The following is a 25,512-nucleotide window of genomic DNA, read 5'->3' as shown; positions in this document are numbered from 1 at the left end:
GGTATTTTTTTCACCATTATCTTTGATATCACACTTCAGCAAAAAATGCGGGGACTACAGCCCCAGCCCCCCTTTCACCGGCTCCGACGTGCCTTGAAAGGACGCTGCATATAAGCTACAGCAAGACTGGAAGAGATGAAGGATAATGGCACCAAAGTTTGAGCCACAACAACCTTATCACGAGCTATCAAACTGTACACAACATTTCGAATCAATGTTTTCACTCAAAAGCCTACTTTCAATGGATCTTAAAGTGCCTGTTTCAGTATTATTGAACCCAGGTATCTCGATTGTCTTCCATCTTTGCATCAAAGCTGTTTTGTCACGTGATCAGTCTACGACCCTTTGGTTTTTTCTGTCTTGTATCTGCTATTTGCCTTCAAACAACGTTCAGATTTCACATGGCAAGATGGTATCGCGGGCATTCAAGGTATCCATTGGATACCCTAAGATTTTCAGGGAAAAATTTAAAATATATTATAAAATTGCAATTATTATATTGTTATAGGAATCGTTGATTATTGGTGTCATATTAATTCAAAATAACACTAAATTAATGCCGAGGCTCGAACTACTTCATGAGGGTTGAAGGTCGGTCACGAAGACGCAGTGAATACCCTGCAGGCTATTTCCACCAATTGAAGTGCTTCTTTTCATGCATAATTTCCCTCGTTAATGAGCGAAAATAATGATCAGGTACCCTGTGCAGCATCCAGCCTCTGAATTGCTTTCATGCGAGTCTCGTTTTGAGGTCAAGCAAAAACATTGGAGCTGTTGCAGCGATAAAGCCCCATGAAATAGACAGATAGGCTTGCATTATTTTAACGATGGTTTCTGCAGTTTCTCTTTCTTTTGTATGAGCGTGTGAAGTGATTGTGTTCCTAGTTAGTTCTTCTTTACGTCAGAACATGAGCTAGGCAATCCAAAAAAAGCTTTCACGTTTAGGTGAATGCTTTGTTTGTGAAAAGCCCTTTAAAACTTTTTACCCAGCATTTTCTCTCCAAGCCACATCCAGCCTTACCTTACTCTTTCGACGAGCATACCGAGATGAAAAATTCACACGATGCCATTGAACCACATAAACAAGGTTTGTAGGAAGATTTGAGCCAAAATTAAGAAATTTTGCTTATGAAAAAACAAGGAAAAATTAATCACTACTAATACAAAGAACCATTAAATTATGTCAACTGTATGCAGGTGGTGAGGTTCAATTTCTGAAATAATGAAAGAAGAAAAATACTGTCGATAAAGGGGAAGAAGAAATTCTATGAGGAATTATTTATAGCGGACAGAAAAACTGTCATTAGAAGTGCAGCGATAACCACAGAACAGATATTCTGCACAAGGCAGAAATTTTCACAAATGCTTAGGATTGAAATGGACGAACAGACGTATCAAAATATTAGAATCAGGGGTTGGAAGTAAAGTGAAATTATGATTGGCTCTTGGTATGAAACCCTTCCTTCCTCGTATGATTGATATGTATAGAAGAGTGGTTTGATTAAAAAAATTGAGTTATCCCAAGGACCACCAAAGAAACATCAAGAAAACATGATGGTTTTACTAATGCGATACTCCATATCCAAAGCAAAATTAGATTGCAAAAACGTGGCTTATTAAATTGGAAGTGAAAACGCAAGATAGAAGCTACTGAATGGCTCTTTTGAGGAAAAAAACTGTGAAGGATGAGGTAATATCATTTATTTCAGAAACCAATACCAAATGAAAAATAGTAATTAAGACATAGCTACGAACAATGGAACAACGAGCTATTGTCAGCTGTGCGAAGTACACGCAACCGAGGCTGTGTGATAGAATGTGACACGTTTCGATCGTAGCAAATGACTTCGATGAAGTTGCTGTGGCGCAGAACTGGTTGCTTGTAGCTTAAGGGTAATGGAAGTACATGTTTTGGTTGCCGTAAATTTAGCAGTGCAAAATTAAGCTCATAGCAATAATTTTACTCCCAGAATGTTACTTTTAAATACACATGTAAAGGAAAATAGATAACGTTTTATAAAGATTTCAAAGCCAGGTTTCAAAGGCCTAATACATATGTAAAATCAAGTAAATGATATGAAGATCCAAATTTTGACAGAATACCTTCCTGCTGTTTTCAATAATTTTACTTTTCGTTTCAAGAAAGCAGTTTAGGGGCACAGATTTCAGGTTTTGAGGAAGGTCAACAACTTTCCGAGACTCTGACATGGGCCATGAAAATTATTTCTACACGTTAATGTGAGTTGTTCGTGAATTACATCGTTTGACCAAGTACAGGCGTGTTTAGGCGAAGCAACGTTGATTTTTTGCAGCGCCTTGAATATTAATTTGATTAATCATTGTTTAAAACGGGTGTTACAGTGCCGAGGTCGCGCCACACCATAAACCGCAATGCATTCGATAAGATACTGCGGACTTTTGTCTCGGCTTTGAGGAGGACGCTGAAAAGTTTAGAAGAGGCGCAACATGCTCAAAACCATGATAAAGATGATTCCGGTACGGTTCTAACTATATTTTTCGAATTTTTGGGGTGCTAAGCCCCCTCAGCTCCTCCCTCCGCTTCTGTGGTCTCTAGTGCTGATAGATAAATGTAATAAACGTGATGAACACCGTACAAGACTGCTCTAACGTGCAACTGATATATTTTGAGTTATCTTAAAGGAAATTTTTATAGCTGATTTGTCGTTCGTAACTAGGCCGTAGTTGCAACGCGGGTTCTATTTCTATGGGGTATAAACAACTCAGCAGTTGGATTTCGCAGCTGCGCAGGTGACCATCACCTGGTTGATGATATAAGAATCAAAGTGTAGAAATGATAAGAGGCTTGGCGGAAACGAGGTTAACAGGAAACTGTCCCGATCTAAATACGATGCTTGTGACAGGATCGCACACCATCTTTTTCTTTTCTCAAGGCTGCATTAGACGTTGTTTTGTTTCCATAAAGTATGTTCTGGCAGTGTTAAATGCCTCAATATTTTTAAATGACAGACATTTGCGTACTAGTAAAGTTTCGTAGAACTGCTTCACTTCCTCTATATACATCATAAATAATCATATTCAGTCTATAAGGTACACAGCGCTGCTGGTACAAATCTTTAAAATCGTGCGCTGAGCACGTTACCAACATTACTGTTCACACTTCTCACTCAATTGACTAGTTTTCTGCACTGCATTGATCCTTATTAGAAACGCTAAAAAATTGTTTGGCTATATCTTTGTCACGCATTTAAAGCATATAAACTAGCAAAGCAGATTTTATTCCAATTAATTTGTTTATGGGAAACCTTTATACGCAGTCCTGTATTATCAATACCTTTTCACATACGGTGAAATGCATTGGAGAGCGAATGCTTTTGTATGGCAGGAAGTTAAAATGCTCTCCCTTTATCTCTATTTTCACCAGCAAATTTACAATTGTGAGTTTAAAAGATTTGTGATGTCGAAAGCTTCGAATGAAGACAGCTTTTCCTGCATTGCAGATTATTTAAATAAGGTAAAGTTAATAGTTAAATACAATAATAGTTTTTCAAAACTGCTCTGCTCAGAGAAAAATTAACTCTAAAATATGCAATGCAAATAAAAATTTCAGGGAGTAGAATGATTTCCTGGAATCAAAAAACGGCTCGTTCATGCTGTCGAGTTTCAAGACAGAATTTCAATTCTTTGAAGGTGTTCATTGGCTTTGATTTACATCGAGGCCATTCCATATTTTCGCCTCACTAAAAGAAAATCATTTTCTGACACATGTTCAATAATTGTGACTGACCTCGTGATTGTCTTCTGATTTTCACATTTCATTTTTAATTTTCAAAGCATAGATATATTTCATCTAGTTTGATTTAAGTGGCTGCCTTTGCTGTTAGAGAACTTTTATCCCTTTCTTCAAATGAGCCGCTGTAAGAAACATTATCATAATACGCGCTGGCGAGGTTGGGTAGCAGGTGAAAACCTTTGCATAAATACCTCAGATTCACCTGTTGGATTTAGTTCTGTGGTGTCGCAAGTCATGGCCGAGATTTATTGAAATAAATGAGCTAGTTTCTGTTCACGGTTCAAATCGCTTCAAGTTGCTCGTCAGCAAAAGCCATACAGGGTAAGAGTTGCAAATAGTTGTTAGGAGATGTCTTCTTAGAGCGAACAAGATATTTTTATGCCAAATAAACAAACTATGGAGAAATAATATCTTTAAAACATATAGAAATTGCTATCTAGTGTTGTTTCTTTTGTGCTTTTCCGTCATTTGTTGCGTTGTTTTAAACGAACTGCTATTGCACAATCCTTGATATAAAACTAAAATTGAACATGCCTGCCCTTCTCTTCACTTTTTTCTGTGAGCGCATTGGCCAACCAGCGCATTGTTTGTTATTCTATATTTTCTTATTGTGCTCTTTGCTCTGCCATTTAAATTTATATCTTAACTCTAATAAAAGTAATAGCAATTTTACTTGTCAAAGGTTGTAGCCCATTTATTAATGCTGATTTGCAAGGGCTCGCCTCACTATTTTTCAAATGACACCTTTAATTTTTTCGCTGTTGATATGATCTCAGCTAATCGGTCAGGTGCTTAGTTCTTTTCAGATGACACTGTTATTTTTCCATCAGTTTAACGAACTTGGGAGCTTGCTTTCATACCTTGCTGAACTATCAACCACACTGAACAAACCGAAGCTAGCAAGTGATTCTGTGCAAAAAAGCATGCTCCCACCAGCAAAGTCTTCATTGCTAATTCCAAAGTCCTTTCATTGATTGATACAGAGAACTTTGTCAATTCGAACCTTCTCTGAGATCGTAAATAAGTTCGAATCGCAAAATTTTCGGATTATGCATGTCTTTCTAGGTTTTGCCTCACTAATCCCGAATCCTTGTTTTGTACTCTCTATCTACATTATCTGAGCCGCAGAACAGATATTTCTTATCTCATTTCGCTGCCATTTTTGAGAAACAGGTTGGGCTGATGCAGGATTTCAACTGCCCGTGCAAGTTTCGATGATTGCAGTACTGATTGAATGACTTAAAAATAGCTGAAAACTACAAAACAGGTTTAGGCAAAATTTGATAAAAAACGCAATTGAGTCATCGGTTTTAATGGGAGAGGCTTTTTCTCAGTCAAGTCTTGTACAATAACAGAAAGCTCGACTCGATAGATATTCGAATTATAGAGGTTTGTGAAAGGTTTTATTCGGAGATTTTCAGTATAAGCGTTGACTTTGCAACAAACCCAGGCTCGTAAACTCAAACTGTGCGTTTTCTATCGAAGTCTGGCTTTTAACTAACCCGGATTCGGACAGAAACGTGTCCGGTTTGGACCGGTTTACGGCGCAAGCGTTGAAAATACTTGTAGTATTTAATTCCGCATAATTACAGGAGTTGTTTAAGTCATCATTGCAGTTAATTTACTAGAGAGTTTTTTGCTTGTTTCAATTAGGAAAATTATGAAAAAATGGGCAAGATCGTGACATCATTTGAAGTGTTGATGTGGCGCTGCAAAATATTAGATGTTTCGAAATATTAGACGCTTCAAAATATAAGACGCTTCAAAATATTAGATGTTTCAAAAAATTAGCTGTTTCAAAATATTAGATGCTTAAAATATACTAGACGCTACAAAATATTAGATGTTTCAAAATATTAGCTGTTTCAAAATATTAGATGCTTAAAATATACTAGACGCTACAAAATATTAGACGCTTCAAAATATTAGATGTTTCACAATATTAGCTGTTTCAAAATACTAGATGCTTAAAATATACTAGACGCTACAAAATATTAGACGCTTCAAAATATAAGATGTTTCAAAATATTAGCTGTTTCAAAATATTAGATGCTTAAAATATACTAGACGCTGCAAAATATTAGATGTTTCGAAATATTAGACGCTACAAAATATAAGACGCTTCAAAATATTAGATGTTTCACAATATTAGCTGCTTCAAAATACTAGATGCTTAAAATATACTAGACGCTACAAAATATTAGACGCTTCAAAATATAAGATGTTTCAAAATATTAGCTGTTTCAAAATATTAGATGCTTAAAATATACTAGACGCTACAAAATATTAGACGCTTCAAAATAATAGTAGCTTCAAAATATTTGACGCTTAAAAATATTAGACGCTTCAAAATATTTGACGCTGCAAAATGCTTCTTTGTTTGATGCAAAATTGCCATTAAAGAAATTTTATATCGATCAAGTTTATGCATCGGATATAAGCATCTTCTAAGCTTGAAATAAATAGCTTGAAAAAAATTGAATTCTTGAAGAAAATAACCGTCAACAGTGCTCGATGCCATATAAGGAGTGTTGTGCAAGCTTTTGTGTATAGAAGAGAGCAGCTCCGAGTTTCACGGTTAACGCGATCATCGAAATCCTTAAACATGATAAATTTCTTGCATATTGTCAATGTTGTTTTTATGAAGTTGGATGTAGCACAACAATCTGACTGAATTGATCCAGATTAAAGAGTTTTCCAAAAATGCTGGATTCGACAGTTTTGTTTTTTCGTTGATTTTCAATATGAAAGAAAGACCTTTTTATTTTGGTTTCGAGATGAGCTTCCTTTTCTAGATAAGAAAAAAGGGGGAGTAATGTAGTACTTTCTGAGCTCTTCTTGCCAAGTTATACGATGTAAAAATATTTTACTTTTTAGGAGGGAGGGGGGGGGGGTGGGTGTATGCGTGCTCCGCCCACATGCATTCTGTCTGGTACATGAGTGCCATAAGATAATCCTTGTTTATTCGGTTTCTTCGCCATTTATTAATCAACCATTGGCAAGGCGCCAGTTTGGTGGTTTTGGTTGTTTTGGCGCAGAGATCAGTTAAAAATAAGCCTGCGGTGGCTGCTATGCCGGTTCGAATGTTTTTCGATTTTGTTATTTAAACTGATCTCTGTATTGAAAACTGATAGGGAAATTTCATTGGTGATGCTCAAAGAATCCTGAACAGAAGCAGCCTGTAAGGTTCCAAGACGTATTCAACCATGCAAACTCATTCATATAAATTTATCTGCCTTGTCTTAAAAATTCAAGGTCGTGTTCATATCAGGGAAAAAGGAAAGTAAACGGCCTATTGTCATTTTTAGCCTTCATAGCGTCATGATATAACATCTTTTTGGCGAACGAGAAGCAGTAAAATGATTTGGTATGACATTGTCATACCTTAGCTTTATGAAAAACTTTTTCACGGAATAGAAAATACGATGGTTATGTAGAATGTCTGAGGGGATGGGCCTTGCCAAGTATTGGGTCGAGGTGTTTCAAAGTTATTGTGCAACAGATACCTTGCCAGTCTGGATATTTTGTTTCTTGGCAATGAAGAGGCCGGCAGCGCAAGAATGAAGAATGCCTGCACACGAACGGTTTTCTGGACCTTCTTATGCCCTGTGTAAAAGTTATCGTCACTATTTTGGTAACCTGCATCCAAGTCTAAATACTGCTTGTGACCTTCGGTGGACTCTAGGGGCAAAGGGGTGCGGTTGGTGGTTGCACACAACAGCTGGGTGAATTTGGGTTTAGTAAATGGAAAAACCAAATGTTTATGTTAATCTCAAATTTTTCTAATAATTCACAAGCTTTACCCTCACGTTCATGGTCGTGTTTGTTTCAATACGCCCCCTTTTTCAGTTGTTGTTGTTTTTGTCTTAATTCTTGATGTTTTGTGGCTATATTTGAGTCACTTCTGTTTTTTAGTCGTGCAAGATCCTATTGCCGTCATGCTGCCACACAGTACCAACGAAAGCAGCGGAGGGAATGACAAAGGGAAAGAGACAGAACCGTCGTTAGAGCTGTTGCTGAAGTGTCCTGCCGGTCTGCAGAGTTTTGAGGTAAGATATTTCCTACATCGGTCACTTACTAAAGAGTCTTCTTTTGTAAATTTTCATGTTGTCTCTTTAAGTAAAACTACAATGAGCCGGACAATATATTGGACCGGAGTATCAGCTCGCTATAGGGAGATGTCCGTTATCGGGTGTCCAGTTTTTAGTTGTCTCAATGCTGGTCTTGTTTTAATGTCTTAGTTGTCTTAATGCAGTGCCGGTTAATGGAGATTTTACTATAATGCCTTACTTTGCATTCACATGTTTTACCTGCACAGAAATGCAACACTTTACCCGCTCCCATTTTCCCAGTTTCATGTTACGAAAACAGATTTACGACTTCATTATGTAGTAGGCACAGAACCTAGAACACAAATTAGTCGTGCTCTCATTGCAAAGTCTTATTTTGTTCGAAAATCTCTAGCAGTATAGTTTCCTAAAAAGTACAAAACATAAAATTTTATTAATCAACTGTTAACAACTAACCACTAACAAAATTGTGCATAATACCCATTATTGGGTCTTTGTACATTATCCGATAGATGTATAGATAGAGGAATCCAATCCCATAATACCCAACTATAGAACAAATCCTTGCAAAAGAAAAAAGATCCACAGAACCTGTATACATTCTAAGATAGATTTCTTCTCATGATTTTAGAAAATCTGTTATTGTTGTGTAGCAAAAATATAATCTCTTTCTTCGACCTGTTACTTGTTCTATTCCCTCTCTCACTCTCGACTCCCAACACACAACCACGTTTTCGCATAATCTGTTTTTAAATTGATTTTGAAACATATCAATTTGCTCTTTTTAACTTGACAGTGAATACCTTTTGTTATATTTTAAGGATTTTCTAAAAAAAGAACACAGTGAAGAGAATATTATGTTTTGGAAAGATGTTGAAAATTTTCGGCTCATTGATGATTCAGGAAAGGTACACTTCTTCATGTTTACTTTCTTTGATCCTTCTTCATAAAAAGAAAAACTATCATCACGTCTATTATTTATATTTTCTACTTTGCTTTCCAGGTATTTGGCAGCTGATAGATACGAAGAGCTTATTTTTGATCAATGAAATTTCAAGAAGTTTCTAAAACTCTTCCCTAGTCAATCATTGTGCTCAATAATTGTGCTCATTTCAAGTAACCATGCTTGATTCTACCTGCTGTCCAGTGGCCTCTCGTTCATTTTATAGATATCTTTAAAACCCTTGCCAAATTATGTCTTTAAGGATTAACCATTTTTATGTCAAAAACCTCGTTTCTCTTTCTCAAAAAGATTTTCTCTATACCTTGAAGTAGGGTTTTTCTCAGTTTGGGCACAGTAACCGTAAGGATAATTTTTTGCAGATTTTTTATTTCCACTCAGCCATTCAGCTCAGCAGTCCTTCATATAGAATGCATACCGTATTTTCTCTTAGCCAAAATCGATATTGTCTGTTGATCCGTCAGAAAAAGGTTTTGAGAGTTGTGAGAATAGAACACTGAAGTATAGAAACCAAAACGATTTCTTTAACTCTTGTTAGTCCTCCAATCTCATCTAGAAAAGGTTCTTGCTTTTCAGAAAAATCTTGTCAGGGTGTTGTCAGGGTGTTGTCAGAGTGTAGTCCTCGTGTATCATTCGTAGCATTTTGATTAAATCTGATATCTCATTTTTTGATAGCTGCGAAGGCGTGCTAATGAGATCTATCACACTTACCTTGCTGGAGGAGCACCAGGTCTTGTCAATGTTGATCAAAAAGCCGTGAAAAAGGCGGAAGAAAAGCTGATTAACCCGGACGCAAATATGTTCGATTTGCAGCAACAGCAGGTTAGAAATACGATTTGCCTCGTTATGAAATCCCCTATTTTCATCGAATTCGTAGTTAGTCTCGTTCTTGATCAGTTCGAGATAATTTTGTTTTTCGTAGCTATCTACACAAACGGAGGACATGGTAGGCCAACAATTGTTACCTGAATGTGCTCAAAATAATTAGGTTTCATTCTGCTATTCTACTTAATTATTCTTAAACTCTTAATCTCATCAAATTCTTAATTTATTATTCTAAAACTTGAAAATGGCTTTGAAGAAAGCAAACATTCAAAGCCATTTTCAAGTTATGTACCGCCAAAAAATTGTTCATATTCTAAAATTTGTAAGAATTGAGAAGCAATTAGGTGTGAGGATGGCTCAGTTGTTAGAGGCGCTGACTACAGACCCAAGGGTCCGTGTTTCGAGTCTCTGGCATGATTAAACCTTCACCCAGAGTAAGGAGAGTGGCCAGCTCGCTGAAATTCCAGGCAAAGGAATTACGAGGTGTGGTCACATCGAGAGGAAGGAACAGGACACTGCTCGATAAGCATAAGCCTCTCGGTGTCCTAAAAACTACCTTCGGATGTTAGTTAGAAACAAATACAAATACGTTTAATTATTATTTGATGTTTATCAGCAAAACGAAAACTCACTTTTTTTTTATTTGTGATTTAAACAGCTGCCGTTTTCGCAACTTGCCATTCCATTTGCTTTTGTATTACACTACTGTAAATGAGTCTATTGTGATTGCTTGCAGATTTTCATGTTGATGAAATACGATTGCTTTCCGCGCTTCCTCAAATCAGAATTTTACAAGCGAACGCCATTAATACCAAATTTCCAAGAACTTGACGAAGATATGGAAAATAAGGATAACAGAAAACGGAAGGTAGGCCTTTTTCAGTAAAGATTCTGTGTAGACCTCCTCTACAAGTAATAAAAATTGTGAATCTTAAGAAACCCTTCGTTCATTGATTCTAGATATTTCTACCACAAAACCTTGCCTTTTTGGGCTGGAAAAAGTGCCCAAAAACAGCACTTATCAAAAATGTACAAAAGAATATAACAAGGAAATGACTTGATTTATTGAAAATGAATATAGCACGTAAATAATTTAGTATTACTAAATTCAAAATATTGAAAGTATAACTAATGCATTTCCCTTTTTAATCTATCTTTATTTTTGTTTCAAGATAAGAAAAGCTAGCAAAAGGCTTTTTAATCAAATATTTTACTTAGACCAATTGCTGAATCACTTTGTTTTGTCAAGAGCTCTATCTGCAGCTGACGTGTTTCGTAATTCAAACTTTCAAAGAACCCAGGATATACTGATGATTAACGTATCCATCTTTCTCTCTTATATCTATATGTCTGACTCTTAACGGTAGTCGACAGATGCTAAACAATATATTGATATATAATATATAATAAACAATGCTGACGCCATCTGTCAACCAGTTTTAACCAATCAAAAAGCATGTGAATGATAAAACGCCCACTGATTGGCCAATTATTGATTTGCTGATGAATTAAGCCAGTTTAGGATCTATCGATTCCATTTAACAACTCCTGCCAGTCAGCTTTCTCTATTTATCTCGGTATTAATAACTGCCTGACACTTTTCCTCTCTACTATTTTAATATATTTTGATCAGAGATTTCATTTCAACGCCTTTCTTTTTATTGGCCTTGCTGTATTCTCGACAGAATTTTCTGCAAATGTTTTATGTTTGATGCGAATGTTTTTTGCAACGCTGTTTTTGCTTGTTTTGTTTTTGTGTTCGAATTAATCCTCTTTCAAAAGCCCCATTGTCATCTCACCTTCGTCAAGCATTAACCACATACCCAAACAGCCACTGCCCAGAACCAATATCTGGAAAAAAGTCTGGAACGGCTGTCTGGAATCGTAATAGCGGTTTTGATCCTGTTTTAGCCTAGATGTTATTGAAGGGGCTGCTTATAAGGAGCAGGGGCGTCAAAAGGCAGCTCGGGCCAGGGGTGATCCACAAAGCTGGACCCCCGCAAGAAAGTTTCTGTGACCACGCCCTTCAGTCTCCTAGAGAAAATGGAAAAGGCCCTTTTTAGCTACAATTGTTGAACAAGTTTTTACGGATTTTTAAAAGAATGTGCATAAACATTTTATATAAATCAAGGACATGTGGACTTTTCTTTGCAATAAACTTAAAGGCGTTAGTTACATTTAAGTAGCTGAAATAGTAGTTTTTTTGCATTTTGAATAGGTCTTGCCACTTTATTACGGGCCCCATCGGAGCACGGGTCCCGGACCTTTTGCCCCTCCTAACCCCCCTCTCGACGTCCCTGATAAGGAGTTAGGGTAACCTCACAGCTTTGCAATAGTGCCTATGAATGCTTAATTGCCTTTTCATAAAATAATGCAAAGAGGCAAGTTTAAATGTTAGTTTATTGGTCAGTTGCAATTTATTCGTCAGTGAAAATTGTAAAGTTGACTAGTTGATGTTGTCTCTTTTGTTTGGGCTGCAAGGGTAACCCTACCTCTCAACAAGAGAACCCCTTTACTTAGCTTTACCCTGGAATGCTTGTAAACGTGATAATGAAATCTTGTAAACGCGATGAAAATGTATGAACCTGGTTCTACTAAAGTTACATTTCTGCTAGGTTGGCATATGCAATAGGGTTGCCCTATCTCCTTGTAAACAGGCCCTACAATTTACACAAGGACAGCCTCTATCATTTTGCTGATTTCAGTTATGAAATCTGAACTCCAAATTTATTTTGTGTAACAAGCAAGTGATTGTGTAACAAGCATTCCCTTAATTTCATAAAAAAGTCTTTAAAAACGATTCAACTTTAAATACCACACGTCAGGGGTATTTTCAAAATACTGTCCGACCATTTATGTGAAGATTTATTTTTGTTTAACAAGCTCAAAGAGTCCCTTAAGTTAAAGAAACCTCCATTTTTCTTTGCCATCACTTGCATATTTGTTTTTTCTAATCGCCGACTTTAGGTTAGACCTTCAGGAAATTTTGCCCTGTAAGAATATCAGAAACCATAGTATTTGTCATAGCCTCCTGTAGCACCCGAGTTTATAAAACGTTAGTGCTAGACAGGATTTAAAACTATTTCTGGCCGCTGCCTTGTATTAGTTAAACAGACGTTAAACCCAGTCAAAATCCATTAGCAGAAGCTGAAAACCAATTAGATTTACCATACGTGGGAATTTGTCTAAGAATTCAGGTGACGTTCATATGAATATTTTGTAAGTCCACGTGGGGGTGTTTCAAAATTTGCCAATATACGTTTTAATTAAATCTGTTCATGTGCTCAAAAATTAAGATTAGGATCGATAAAGACGGAAAATCAGTTTAAGTTCAGCTTTTTAGAGAGATCCTGAAAGCTATGTCTGCCGAATTTAGGCTCCTTTATAAATTCTATTTCAGCTTCAGTTTGACAAATGTATATCGCATAGAATCGCAACAGCTTCGCAATTGTTGGGGATTACGCAGCCCATTGTTGACAAATCCTCTTCACCCAAAATGTGTTTTGAAACTCGCTTAGGTTGCGTAACAAGTTACATTGTTGATATTTTTTTGTCTTATTGAATTTCTACGTTTATTTCAATTTCTGTACTTACAGTCCCAATGGTACTTGAAGATAATGAGTTCGTCAAGGGATTCTGGGATAAAAAACAAAAACGAGGCTGACGCTTCTGAACAAACTGAAAAGAAGAAAACTCTACTTGGCCTTTGGTCGAAAGGTATTTAGATATGGTTTACTTTTTGGCTTATTTCCCTGTTCAAAGTCTTCGCTTCATTTCTTTTTTAGCTTCACAAAAGGATCACTCCATGGATTTTATTCTTCTTATAAACTCGATATATCTTTTTCAGGGAAAGGGCCTAAGGTTGACGGAAAGTCACGTGGTAAGTGGCTATTGTTTTTTCGTGAATCGTGTTACTTTTCTCAGGGTAGTGGAAGTAAGATCTGGTGCGCTTCCCTTATAATCTTATGGGCTTTACAAAGGTTGTCGAAGCAGAGATACTCCGTTAGAAATTTTTAATTGCTTACAAACACTAAACACTTGAGGGCAGTTTTAGTTCATAGAACTTTGTTAAGGGTCAGCAAAGTTATAATCTTAATCAAAGATACTTTATTTTTGATGCTCTGATTATGAATTCGAAAATACTTCAGGAAGCTTATTCGGTACTGAAAATGTTGTCTCTTTTAAAGCAAGAAATAGATGCTTCTATTGCTCACACCTCCAGTAAAAAAGAGTGACTTTTGGAAGGTTGCAGCTGGTTTACTGAATAGCTGAAATTCATAAAAATTTGATTTTTCTGAGAAAACCTACCCATTCTATCAATGGAAAAATTATATGTAATTGGTTTTTATGATGGTTAGACTTGTTGACTTTCATCCTCGTACTTAGATTCCAGTCCAACTTTTCAAGCTTTGAGTGTGAGAATTGCTTTGGGTTGGGGTCGTGGACTACAAATCCAAGATTTAAGGTTAAGTCCCTGCCAGAAGAAAGGCCATGACACTGCTCGATAAGCAAAGCTTCTCAGTGTCGTAAAACTACATTCGGAAGTCAAGTAGTAACATGTACAAATACAAAACCTTTCCCTGCTTTTTTAAATCACTTGTCTAGCTAGTCTTCAAGTCGGCCAATCGCCACCTGTTGAAGCTCCACTGTCTGTTGGACCTTATTTATAGAATGATTCTTTCGAATTGTAGATAAACCTGGAAAGCTTGGAAAATTAAGAGGTATGATCAGCTAATCACATGAATTTATGCATTTTATTTTATAAACCAGTTTTCATTTTCCATTCTTTTATTTTCTGAATGTCATATTATAACCTGGACCTTGTTTCTGTTTCACAGCTCGTCATGATTCGCAGAGCTCTTTAAGCGACGGTAGCAGCAAACCTACCACGCCCAATTTTACTGAAGATCGAAAAAGATTTGACCTTCCGAAGTCGGTGAGTAAATTTAAATAAAAAGACCTCGTTTGAGATTTCTGTTTATTTCCTGATGTCACAATCTAATTTGATGTAAAGTTGAAGTTAATATATTGTTTTGTCCATTGGCAGAAAATCATTAATTGAATCACCCAAACTTCATTTCATTTTGAAAATGTTTATTAAAGAAACAGGTTTCTTTGAAGCTTTTAAGATTTCAAATCCATTAAAATATATACGTATTTTTGATTAATTTTGTGAAGTAGTTTTTGAATGCCGTTGTCAATAATTCTTCCTAAGCCTTAAACTAAGTTATAGCAGAAGAATTCGTTAAGATGAACAGTAGAGATTAAGAAAGATTGATTAAAGGTCTTTATGTATTTCGTAATAAATAATTGCGCAAATCTTTAGGTCTGGTCAATGACCTCCTTCTGACGATGCTTCTTCTTTGACTGTGTATATCTGCAAACTGTTCACAAGTGCAATTAATTTAAGATTTTGACCCAGCAGGAAACCGATTTGTTCTCATTATTCTCCCTGTTACAATCTCAGTTTGAAGCATGGCATATTTCCCACATGTTTTGCAATGTGATTTGAATATTCCAAACACGTGGAAAATTCTGCTCTGGTCCAATTTGTTAGGATTACGTTTTCTCTGCAGCTCGGTTTGATTCATAATGCCATGCGTTTTCGTCTTCGTTGCAAATAGACTAAATTATATTTGGGAGAATCAATCTGCGCAAACAGTCCTTTCGACAAAGGTGTTCATTTAAATATATACTTAAGCTTTTCGTCTGACACTTTTCATGGTATGAAACATCAGAACATGTAAATATGAATACCCAGTTGAGGATCGATCGACAACTGGGTACAGGTCAACATTTATGTTTGAATGAAAAGTTAACTATAACAACATAGGCAATATATTTATCAATTTATATTTTTCCCTTTGATGATACGAAGCGTCTTACAGTTAACACCAATATTGCTCAATTTCATGCAGGTGTAATAAGAAAAACACGTGAAATATCTTCGTACCTTTTATATCAAGTTATCATTATAAATGAAGCCGTTTTTTGGCTTCGTTCAAGACATTGTTTTGTAATAAAAATTCATCGCTTTATCTTTGCGTTTTTTTGTTTGACTTTATATAATTGTCGATTTGTGTGCCTTAGCCAAAAACAATAATTTCAATAAGGTTTGTGATTTTTGCTGGAGGCAGAGACGAACTCGATGTCCGATTCTGCGTTTGTCAATATCATACCAATTTTCCAGTACAAACATCCCTACAATGTATTTCAAAACATTTTTGATTGATATAGAACTTTTTTAGTGATTACTGATGTGTTTTGTCGTCTCTATAGCCGAGTGAGATCAAAGAACTTGTTGGCTCAGAAGCGCCATTTTGCCGTGTGATCTTACCAAATGGCTCGTCAAATGTTGTCGTACTGGAATCAGGTCATCCGATTAAACACGTGCTCCAAACGTGCTGTACCAGGCAAAAGCTACAGCTTTCGTCTTATGATATTTTCGCAGGGGACGAAAGGAAGGTAATAAAGAGAAAGTTTTTATGATAATCAAAACTATGATGATTCACTTAGATGCTTTTGTGAGTTTTGAGCTTATCAAAACACCTCAGAGAACGTGTGAATTCAAACAAGGAATACGATATTGCAATTCATAACCATGACATTAAAAATACCCATTCAAATGTCAATTCTTCATTAAGGCATCCGCTATTCAGCAACATGGCCTAAAGGAAGTCCCATCTTGATGATGAGAACCACAGAATAAAAATCCATCAACACAAATATTGATATGCAGGAGCACAAACTTTGTTTTGATAATTGTTTTACCATTTTACTTAGATCGTTATTGCTTATTACACTTTCTAACTGTTGTCATGAGGTACTTTTGTCGTCCTTGTAAAGTCATGATTGCCTATGTTTTGTTTTTCAGTCAGTTGATTTGCAGAAAGACGCAATGTTCTTTGCTGGCGAAGTTTTTCAATTGGAAAGAAAGATTCAATTCAGGTTCTTGTCAAAACTTTTTCAGTTATCTAGATGTGTTGTATTTGGCGTATAAGGCATTTTCTATTAGTTACCCACCCCACTTCCTCCTAAATCAATAATTGACATATTTTTTACGATTATAAGAAACATCTGATGCAAAATGCATCTATGAAAACGCCACATCCATTTTAGCGATGGTCGGTTTTTCGCTTCATTTTCTTCGTATCGTTTAATTTAAGGCTATAAAAAATTAGCACTTAATCTTTTGAAGTCATTTTTGCATTTTTTTTTTACGTCAAAGAACACTGATGGAGCAACTAAAAGAATGAGGATTTGAAAAATTTGCCATGAGTCAGAATTTTGAACCACAGTTTTTAGCTCTCGATAATTCGTATAAATTCGACCTTTCATAACTGCACACGTCGAGTAGCTTTATACGGGCAAACTGAATAATTCTGCTAAATAAACAACTACTTTTGCATTTGTATAAGTATAGTCAAAGACAAATCCCTTGTCTTGCAATTCATTGTCCTCCCTCTTTCTTTTCCACGTGACCTTGAAGAAAATGATTGTTACAATCTTATGACCATAATAAGTGGACCACGTGTGTTTATGGGAATCCTCCAGGAAATTCACCAATCACGTTGCTAGTATCTGGCCTCGAAGGCCTGGTGTGAGGCATATAACGACATCAGTCATGCACATTTTTTACGCTTGTTTTTGCATCAATGTTTACCGACTTTTAATTTCATTTTGTAGGTTTGATTTGCCAAACAAGCGATCGGTGGCCGTTATGGATAGCCCGAGCAAAACTTTGTACGATGTAATTGAGCCAATTATGAGAAAAAATGGATATGAAATCGACAGATATATCATACACATTGTAAGAAAAACCTTTTTAAAAATTTTCAATGCTTTCAATTACATTATCATGTGGGAATTTCGCACCATTATCGTATGCAAAGCTTGATCTTTTCATTTTTTTTGCTTTTTCTTCGTGATCAAACGTTGTCCCAGTTTGTGTTCTACGTGAGAGATTGAACAGCAACCAAGATTCTGTTGACAGAATTGTTATCCTAACTCACAGACAAATATGAACCGTTTCTCGAAGTACTTGGTTTTGACATTAGTGCTCTAATCTTTCTTAAATTCCAAGCCCTTTTTTCCTTTTCTCTCTTGTTTTGTGTCATAATTTTATTTCCATGTGTTGATATATTTCACAAAAGTAATTTGTTTTAAATTTTTTCAAATCATTAGTTATATTTTAATTTGAATTGGAACGTAAACTTGGCCTAAAGGTGATAGTGTTGAGATTTCCATTCGTTAAGTACACTTAAAGATATAGATTAAACGATATTATGATCTAGATATAGGTAAAAGTCATAAGCTTTAAGTAATTGTTAAGTTTTTCACAGATGCCAGATGATTTTAAAGCTTCCCTTCATCTGAAATTTCCTGTTCATATTGGATAATGAACTTTGTTTCCTCAGCATAACACTAATTTCGTCCTATTGCATTCGTTATTTAATTTCAAATTTAAATTCAATTGCTTACTTTCTGTGAAAAATGTCACGTAAGTCAAATTTATTTTCATAAATGCATTTGTTAATAGAGTGCCCGAATGATGACGTCATAAAAATATATTTTAACAACTTTTTGATTTTAAACATATAACCTACGAGAACATCAGAAAATTCCTCTTAATGTTTAACAGTGGATTTTCTGAATGCCTGTTACAGATTGTCTGAGAATTGCCGACACGAGTACAGACATTTCCCCCTTAAGCCCTGGTCAAACGATCCAACATTTCATCCATCATTTCACCCAACATTTTCACGCGCAGATCGAAAAAGGACTGGGTAGAAGTTCGCGCTGAAGGCTGCACAGTTTAACGACATTTCAATCCGAAAAAACGCAAGGCAATCACTGCCGTCTCTTTTTATTTTCTCTTCAAATATTTTCACTGTCATCGCCGTCTTTCAGGATGAGCTTTGCATCCCCTATCAAGGCCGTGGCCTAAATTCGTCCCCCTGCGCTTTCTTGTAGGTTCCCTGTGCTACAGGCTTTTCATTGACGCTTGATGCCTCTTCTTTCGCTCAGAATTCGCTAAATTTCGTTATATTGTCCATAATTAAAGTGTAACTGATTGTAAGCAAACGCAATTGTTGAAACGAACGAAACCAGGCCAAGAAAACAACAACGATGTTATGATTGAATTTTGGCGCTCTTTAGCCAACTACGCGTGCACAGAGCCAACAATGTTGGCTGAGGTGGTCAAACGATCCAAAATTTAACTCTACAACTCAAAACAATAGAATTGTTGGACGTCGGCAGCCAACATTTTTTACCTCAGTCAAATTTCGTACAACATCGGAATTTACGATGTTGGGTGACCCATAAAGGTGGTCAAACGATCTAACACCATGTTGGGCGAAATGTTGGGTGAAATGTTGGATCGTTCGACCAGGGCTTTATGCAAACCACTGTTGATTCAAACTAGCCTTGTACTGTTTGACAGCTGTCCGCTAGCAAACAGATTTGACTGACTTTTCACATCTTAAGTTATATTACCGTGTTCTTTCTTTTCATATTGACATAGATCTTTTAACGTCATCTCTTTGCCAATCTATCCATTGATCCACTTATTCCTCCATTCATTTATTCATTCATTCATTCATTCATTAATTCATTCATTCATTCATTCATTCATTCATTCAACCACCCTCTTGAATCTTAAATTCTTTATAAGAGCACCTTCTCTCCAATATTAAGAGTTTAACCGAAGAAAGGTTAAAAACAATTATTTGACTATGTATTGCTTTCGTATAACAAAAATTAATTGAACACCGAGATGCTCAAACGAACTTTAATGGCACTGATTTACGTATTTCATATTCTAGTTGATTAATCAACAAATTTCGGAAGTTAAATTCTTTATGCTGGGTAAAGATTTTAATCTAAATTAATTAATAGACTGTCTCTTAAAAGCCAATCTGCAAGAATTACTAATCACTGAAATAGATGAATAAGGAAATAAACAAACTACTTGAAATTCGTGAATATAAAGAAGGAAATTATCACTACGAATCTCCTTCGAAAACGATTCCATCCAAAGTCAATTACTTTTTAGACCAACAACAACATTCAGCTTCCCCTGCAGACTGGTATTGCAGCCATTGAGAACAAGCATCTTGTCACTAAAGAGAAATCACAAGGTTTGTATAGCAAAACCAATGCTGTATTCTTAAATGCGAATATTTGTAACGGCATTTTATTATCTCATACATTTAATTAGGCCAATTTCAAAGCTTTAAAGTTGTGTGATGCTGGATTCTTCCGCACCCATATAATATAAGGAGATGATGAAAATTACTGTTTACCGCTCTCTCATATAGTGTTCGATGCTGTATCGGCGGAGCTGTACACGCTGTTGGTGTAAAAAATAGGACGGTTCTAAGCTACTACTCCGAGTTTCACGCCAAATGCGTGATCATCAGGTCATCATTAAGGGTGTACTTTTTTCGTAAGAATGGGAGATGTACAATTATAACAGGCATGACGCCCAAGCAGTTTGTTAATTGTTGTAATTTTATTCCTTTCTACGTTATCGAAGTCCACTTTATGCTACTACATCAAAGCTCATTGCGCTCTGTTGTACTAAGACCAACTTTATTATTTGTTTCCTACTGGTGCATACTGTACCCATGCTGTATAAATCCAGACTGTATTCTATGATAACCAATATTGCAACACATCTAACTGTATCAATTCCTCTTTTATCTTGCCTAATCAAAACATAGTATATCTCAATGTTTCCTACAATATTATTCTCTGCCAATATTGTATCATAGACAACTGTATAAACCCCTATTGTACCCTGCTGTATCAAAACATGGTACATCTTGAAGTTTCTTAACCGTATTTTATTGTACCAATAGCCAACTGTATCAAGCCCTTATGTTTCCACGTATATAAACACATGCTAGATTCTATTGTTTCCTATTTTACCCAATAGTACCAGTTCTGTACCAATAGCCAACCGTATCAAGCCCTTATGTTTCTACGTATATAAACACATACTATGTTCTATTGTTTCCTATTCTACCAAATAGTACCAGTTCTGTACCAATAGCCAACCGTATCAAGCCCTTATGTTTCTACGTATATAAACACGTACTATGTTCTATTGTTTCCTATTTTACCAAATAGTACCAGTTCTGTACCAATAGCCAACCGTATCAAGCCCTTATGTTTCTACGTATATAAACACGTACTATGTTCTATTGTTTCCTATTTTACCAAATAGTACCAGTTCTGTATCAAAGCAAACTTTGCCAAACGCAAATTTATCCTCTTGTATCAAATCCTACTTTATACCACTGCATCAAAATCTTCTTTATCCTAAGTTTCCTACATCCTGAAAGATTTTATCTAGAAACCTACAGAGGCTTGCATTATGTTTGCTCAAAAATTGCTCACAGAAAAGCTTCTATGTTTTTGTTTGTTGTTTATATTCAAAGAGGCCAGCATTTATCGGAAAATCGAACAGCATTCATCAGTACAGGTCAAGGTATCAAATGCTAGCTCGTTTACTTCAACACACGGCATTAAATTTCATAAAATGATTTCGCAGGTGTTCACAACATTTCTGATTGCTTCAGTCTGGGCGTGGTAGTGACTGCACAGTTGTGATCGTTGCCTCGTGTTTTTAAGTTAGATAAATCTTTAAATAGTGTCTCATTCATCCGATTAAACTGCTCATCCCATGCTGTATCTTAATTAAAATGTGTGTTCCTGCTGTTATTTTTGACACTCAAGTTGCTCAGTATCGGTAAAAAATGATATTTTCAGCATTATTTAGAAATGCTTTTCAAATCACTAGTAGGTTTTTTTGGCGCATGATTTCCACATCTCTTGTGCGTTTTGGAATAGTTATTCCAAAGGTTATGGGTACGCTTTACTTTAGCCAACCACCACTTTCTACGTCAGTGTAATTGTTGGCCTACCTTGAAAGTGTCTGAGGTCTTGCACTTTCTCAATCTTTTATACAAGACAGACTGACAGAAGATCCGTAAAAAACTCTCAAGTATGCCTCCCTTTTCTATTTGAACTGCACGAACTGATTTCATTCCTTATCTTATGTTTTATTCTTTCTTCTTCATTCTTTGTTACTTTGCTTGTTATTTTATTGCGCAAAACGTGATTTTGTTTCAAGCTTCAGCTGGTAGGCTAATTGTCTTCGTTTGTTAGTGAAAATAGTCAGGCACAGTATTTTAATGTTTTGAAACAATCGTAAGTTTGTTCATTCCGTTTTAGAAAATGTTTCGTGGAAACCTCCCGTGGGTAACGCAGCTGACCTAAGGACGTCATTTAGAAGATTACGGCAGTCAAGTAAAGATGATAGCTCACTGATGATTCGGTCACGAAATGAAGCAAAACCCGCAAGAACGCAGGAACGACGCGGGTCTTTGGAAGGGCGCCGATCATACTTCACCAGGCTAAAACAGGGGATCAAAAACAATACAAATATGCGATCAAAAAGCATTGATCAAACTACTTTTGCTCTTAATGGTAAGAAAAATCTTCTTCATTTGTCAAATCTTAGCTGCTATCTATCGAGTCTGTGATCGATTTTTGGGCTTAATTTGTTTCACTTATTTCTTTATAACCATGACTTCATCTCTACCAAAAAGTTGAAAGGAATGGATTCCTTGATCCTAAAACAAAAAGGCAAGAAATGTTTTGAAATTAAACTCTCACCCTATGTCTCTCGAGCAACCGGCATGTTTTGCACTAGCTGTTATTTTATGCGAGACGAAATGGGCTGTGTTTTGTATTTTCATGCATTACGATATTAGGCCGTTTTTGGCAATATAGTCGCAAAGCATGCCGGTTGCACAAGAGCTTTTTAGCCCTCTTCGTTCGCGATTTTCAGAGCGTTCTGGATAATTGCCAAGAAACCAGAAATCAGATGCGGACCGAGAGTACTCTCCGCAAGTTTGTTATATTTAATGAGATATTGTTGTCCTTTATCCAGTTCATTCTGGATAGTTGCTAGAATTTTATTCTTAACGATTTTTGTTGTCCCTGTATTTAGAACAGCAACGAGACCTTTTTTAATCGTTTTTCAGCAGTAAAACAACAGCAAGATGGTGAACAGGACCAATCCAAGAAGAATCAACCTATTCCTTCACACAGTAGACAGCACTCCGCCCCTCTATACGATCGACCGTATGACGCTTCCGATACAGGCAGCTCTTCATTTTTAGATGACCTTCTGTCCGCCGGTGTGTATGATAAAAATGGCCATGAATCAGACCCTCATAAGTTCAGGCCAGCTTCTGAAGTAATCTTTGCTCAAAATGAAGAGAAAGAATTTTTTGATCGAAGGGCCAGTGTCCCCTTGGCTAGAATCGTACGAGATGACGGGGAACTAAAAGATTTCTCCCGGAAAGGTGTTTCCAATTCAGATATTTCTGCACTTTCCACACATCTACATCCACGTTCCAAATTCGTTAAAAACATGCACGCCACTTTGAATGCTGCTGTGAGTGACCCAGAGCTGGCAGTACGACGAGGCAGGGCTAAAAACGTTAAAGCATTAAAAGAAGATGTAGGGCGACGTGGCAGCGATGCATCGAATAACTCGAATTCGCCTTCAAACAGTGCGCGCAAATATAGCGAGCGGAGGCCGCGAAGTGACGCTGAGATAGGTCAAAACCGTCGGTTGTCGAAAAATTTACTTTCTTGGCGATCCCGGCAGAATTCATCGGATTCTGTAACGAGCACAGCAACTGAAGAAACGGATGCTGGGAAATCGCGGAAGTTGAAGCGGGATGACGTCAAACGATATTCGTCTCCTGAGCCTGTTATTCTTAAAAATTATCCCCGAAGCCCACGAAACAAACAAAAGAAGCTCGAAATGGCGGATGCCGAAATTGCTATTGCGAATTCACCCGTGTATCTTGTTGAAGTTGGAAGTCGGCCTAATGGCCAAAAGGATCGGCCACAACCAATTTCTGTCGCGGACGAATCTGATATTCTTCGCGGACTTGACTTGGAGGAAAGTTACGATAACGTATCAACTCCTTCTTCGGCAAAAACTGAAGAAAGTACTAATTCGCTGGACGATTCTTTTGAAAATGTACTCGACACAATGAATTGGAAAGATAACGCTACAGATGAAAGAAAAAATGGAGATCCTTCCTTAAAATTACACGAACAAGGCGGCAATTTAAACCGGACAGACACATTAAATGATACTGGAAGCAAAAGTAATGTCGCTGTTGTTGTCGATGTTGTAGATAGTGCAGGTACAGCCGAGGACGTTAATCTTCCTGATCCTGATTATGAGCACAATGCAACCGTGACAGGGTCGGTTAATGACGAGACACTGATAATGGAAGACAAGGATACTGGCCTAGATCTCTCTGGATTAATGGACATGACAAATGTGAAAAGGAACCGCAAAGGAGTAAAACCAAAGGGAGAGAAGGAACAGAAAGTAAAGGAAACAGCTATAACATTTGTCTAGTAACTAATTTATCTGTACAGATATTCTCAAGCGAGAAATAGTTGGTCCTAAGTGGGCTGTAGGGGTAAGACCTTGAATGGGTTTGTTCTAGGGTTTTCGTGAAGAGCACACGATACACTATGAAACGCTTGTTTGATTTGGCTTTCGAATAACCCTTTCTAATTTATTACCTTAATACAGAAAAACTAGAGGAGCTTGGTTTTTCCACCGCACAAGTCAGAAATGAGCTTAATTGAAAGCAACTTAATTTTCACCGTAACGTATTTAAATACAGCTTATTTAACAAATATAGAAAGCAATGAGAGAGAAAAGCGATTTTTTACGATTGTTTCATATTTCATCAACTAGTTTTCTCGACTAAAATGGAAACGATGTACTCCTCCTCCTCGCCACGCTCCTCGTTTTCGCCACAGTCCTCGTTCTGGCAAGTGTCAGTATTTGACCCCATGCTAGAATTCTATCCCTCATTACTGTTGCACGGATTTTGCAGCTTTCAAAATACGAACAGTTTTTATTTTGTGATTGATCTATTTTTCTGTATGCACGATTTTCTCGTGACTGAAGGTCCTTTCAGTTTACGCAGTTAGCAAGGATCTGATTGACACGTGATCTTGAATTTAGCAAACTGTTTCCCGAAAGATGTTTAAACCTTTCTAAAGCTGTACTCCGAAATATGACTTAGAAAGCTCATTTTGTTTAAGAAGTTTTTTCGAGATTATTTTTCTCGTTCCCACCCCGTTCTTCCATACTTTTCAATCCTCCCATTTTGTTCTCATACCCTACTGCCAAGTTCTAAGTTTCAGAACCCTTTTTTAAGTTTTTTACCAATGACGTTGTTCATAAATTTTCTTTTGTCAAAATTTTTTACCTGCGTTTTTTTAATTTCTAACACCTGTTTTAAAGTATTACATTGTATCATTGTAAACATGGTATGTTTTTCAAAAGAATGATTGTTTAATGACTGAGCAGGCTCTTACATTAATATATGAATGCTATAGAGATTAAGACTTTTAGAAGGAGAGCTCATTGTTGATATTCTGCTGTCTGTAGTCACAGAGTTCGTTTTTCACTTCTTTGGAAATTTCTATGGAAGCAATTTCTGTATAGAATGCAGAAGAATAAATAGAACAAGTGCGAGGATGGCTAAGTCGCGGGAAGCGCAGACTTCAGATCCAACGGTTAGAGGTTTGAGTGACATGACCAGACTTTCATTAAGAGTCAACCACATAGGAACCACGAAGTGTCGTCTAATCGAGAAGCAGGACTAGGACCCTGCTCGATAAACACAGCTACACAAAACTAACTTTGGATGCTAGGTAGGAAATACAAGGAAGGATAGATTCACCAAGGTCAGTGCATAGGATGCATGTATGTAGCTATATGCGAAATTAGGAACATGTTCAGAATTGTTTGTTTTCTATTC

General features: G+C 36.6%; 1 protein-coding gene across 4 annotated transcripts in view; it reads left to right on the top strand.

Moving 5' to 3' along the window:
* The window catches only part of LOC135695853 (regulator of G protein signaling 12), a 40,890-nt gene extending 15,780 nt beyond the window's left edge, over nucleotides 1-25,110 (top strand). For 2 of the 4 annotated variants that reach the window (XM_065215039.2, XM_065215041.2), the window contains 14 exons: nucleotides 7,688-7,821; nucleotides 8,664-8,750; nucleotides 9,479-9,625; nucleotides 10,365-10,496; nucleotides 13,225-13,345; nucleotides 13,476-13,508; nucleotides 14,320-14,349; nucleotides 14,467-14,564; nucleotides 15,908-16,093; nucleotides 16,503-16,576; nucleotides 17,315-17,438; nucleotides 19,686-19,770; nucleotides 21,872-22,126; nucleotides 22,687-25,110. In XM_065215039.2, the coding sequence (XP_065071111.2) occupies nucleotides 7,688-7,821; nucleotides 8,664-8,750; nucleotides 9,479-9,625; nucleotides 10,365-10,496; nucleotides 13,225-13,345; nucleotides 13,476-13,508; nucleotides 14,320-14,349; nucleotides 14,467-14,564; nucleotides 15,908-16,093; nucleotides 16,503-16,576; nucleotides 17,315-17,438; nucleotides 19,686-19,770; nucleotides 21,872-22,126; nucleotides 22,687-24,089 (2,909 nt within the window). In that variant the 3' untranslated portion in view covers nucleotides 24,090-25,110. Of the gene's footprint in view, nucleotides 1-3,285; nucleotides 4,094-7,687; nucleotides 7,822-8,663; nucleotides 8,751-9,478; nucleotides 9,626-10,364; nucleotides 10,497-13,224; nucleotides 13,346-13,475; nucleotides 13,509-14,319; nucleotides 14,350-14,466; nucleotides 14,565-15,907; nucleotides 16,094-16,502; nucleotides 16,577-17,314; nucleotides 17,439-19,685; nucleotides 19,771-21,871; nucleotides 22,127-22,686 lie in introns of those variants that run through there. The other 2 variants (XM_065215043.2, XM_065215040.2) reach the window with 2 other exon arrangements.
* The last annotated feature ends 402 nt before the right edge of the window (nucleotides 25,111-25,512 follow it).

Source organism: Rhopilema esculentum, unplaced genomic scaffold (assembly GCF_057945365.1).
Source record: "Rhopilema esculentum isolate cy_ngs unplaced genomic scaffold, ASM5794536v1 HiC_scaffold_32, whole genome shotgun sequence".
Lineage (NCBI taxonomy): Eukaryota > Metazoa > Cnidaria > Scyphozoa > Rhizostomeae > Rhizostomatidae > Rhopilema > Rhopilema esculentum.
Note: the sequence above shows the minus strand (reverse complement) of the source record. Positions and strands in the feature narration are given on the sequence as shown.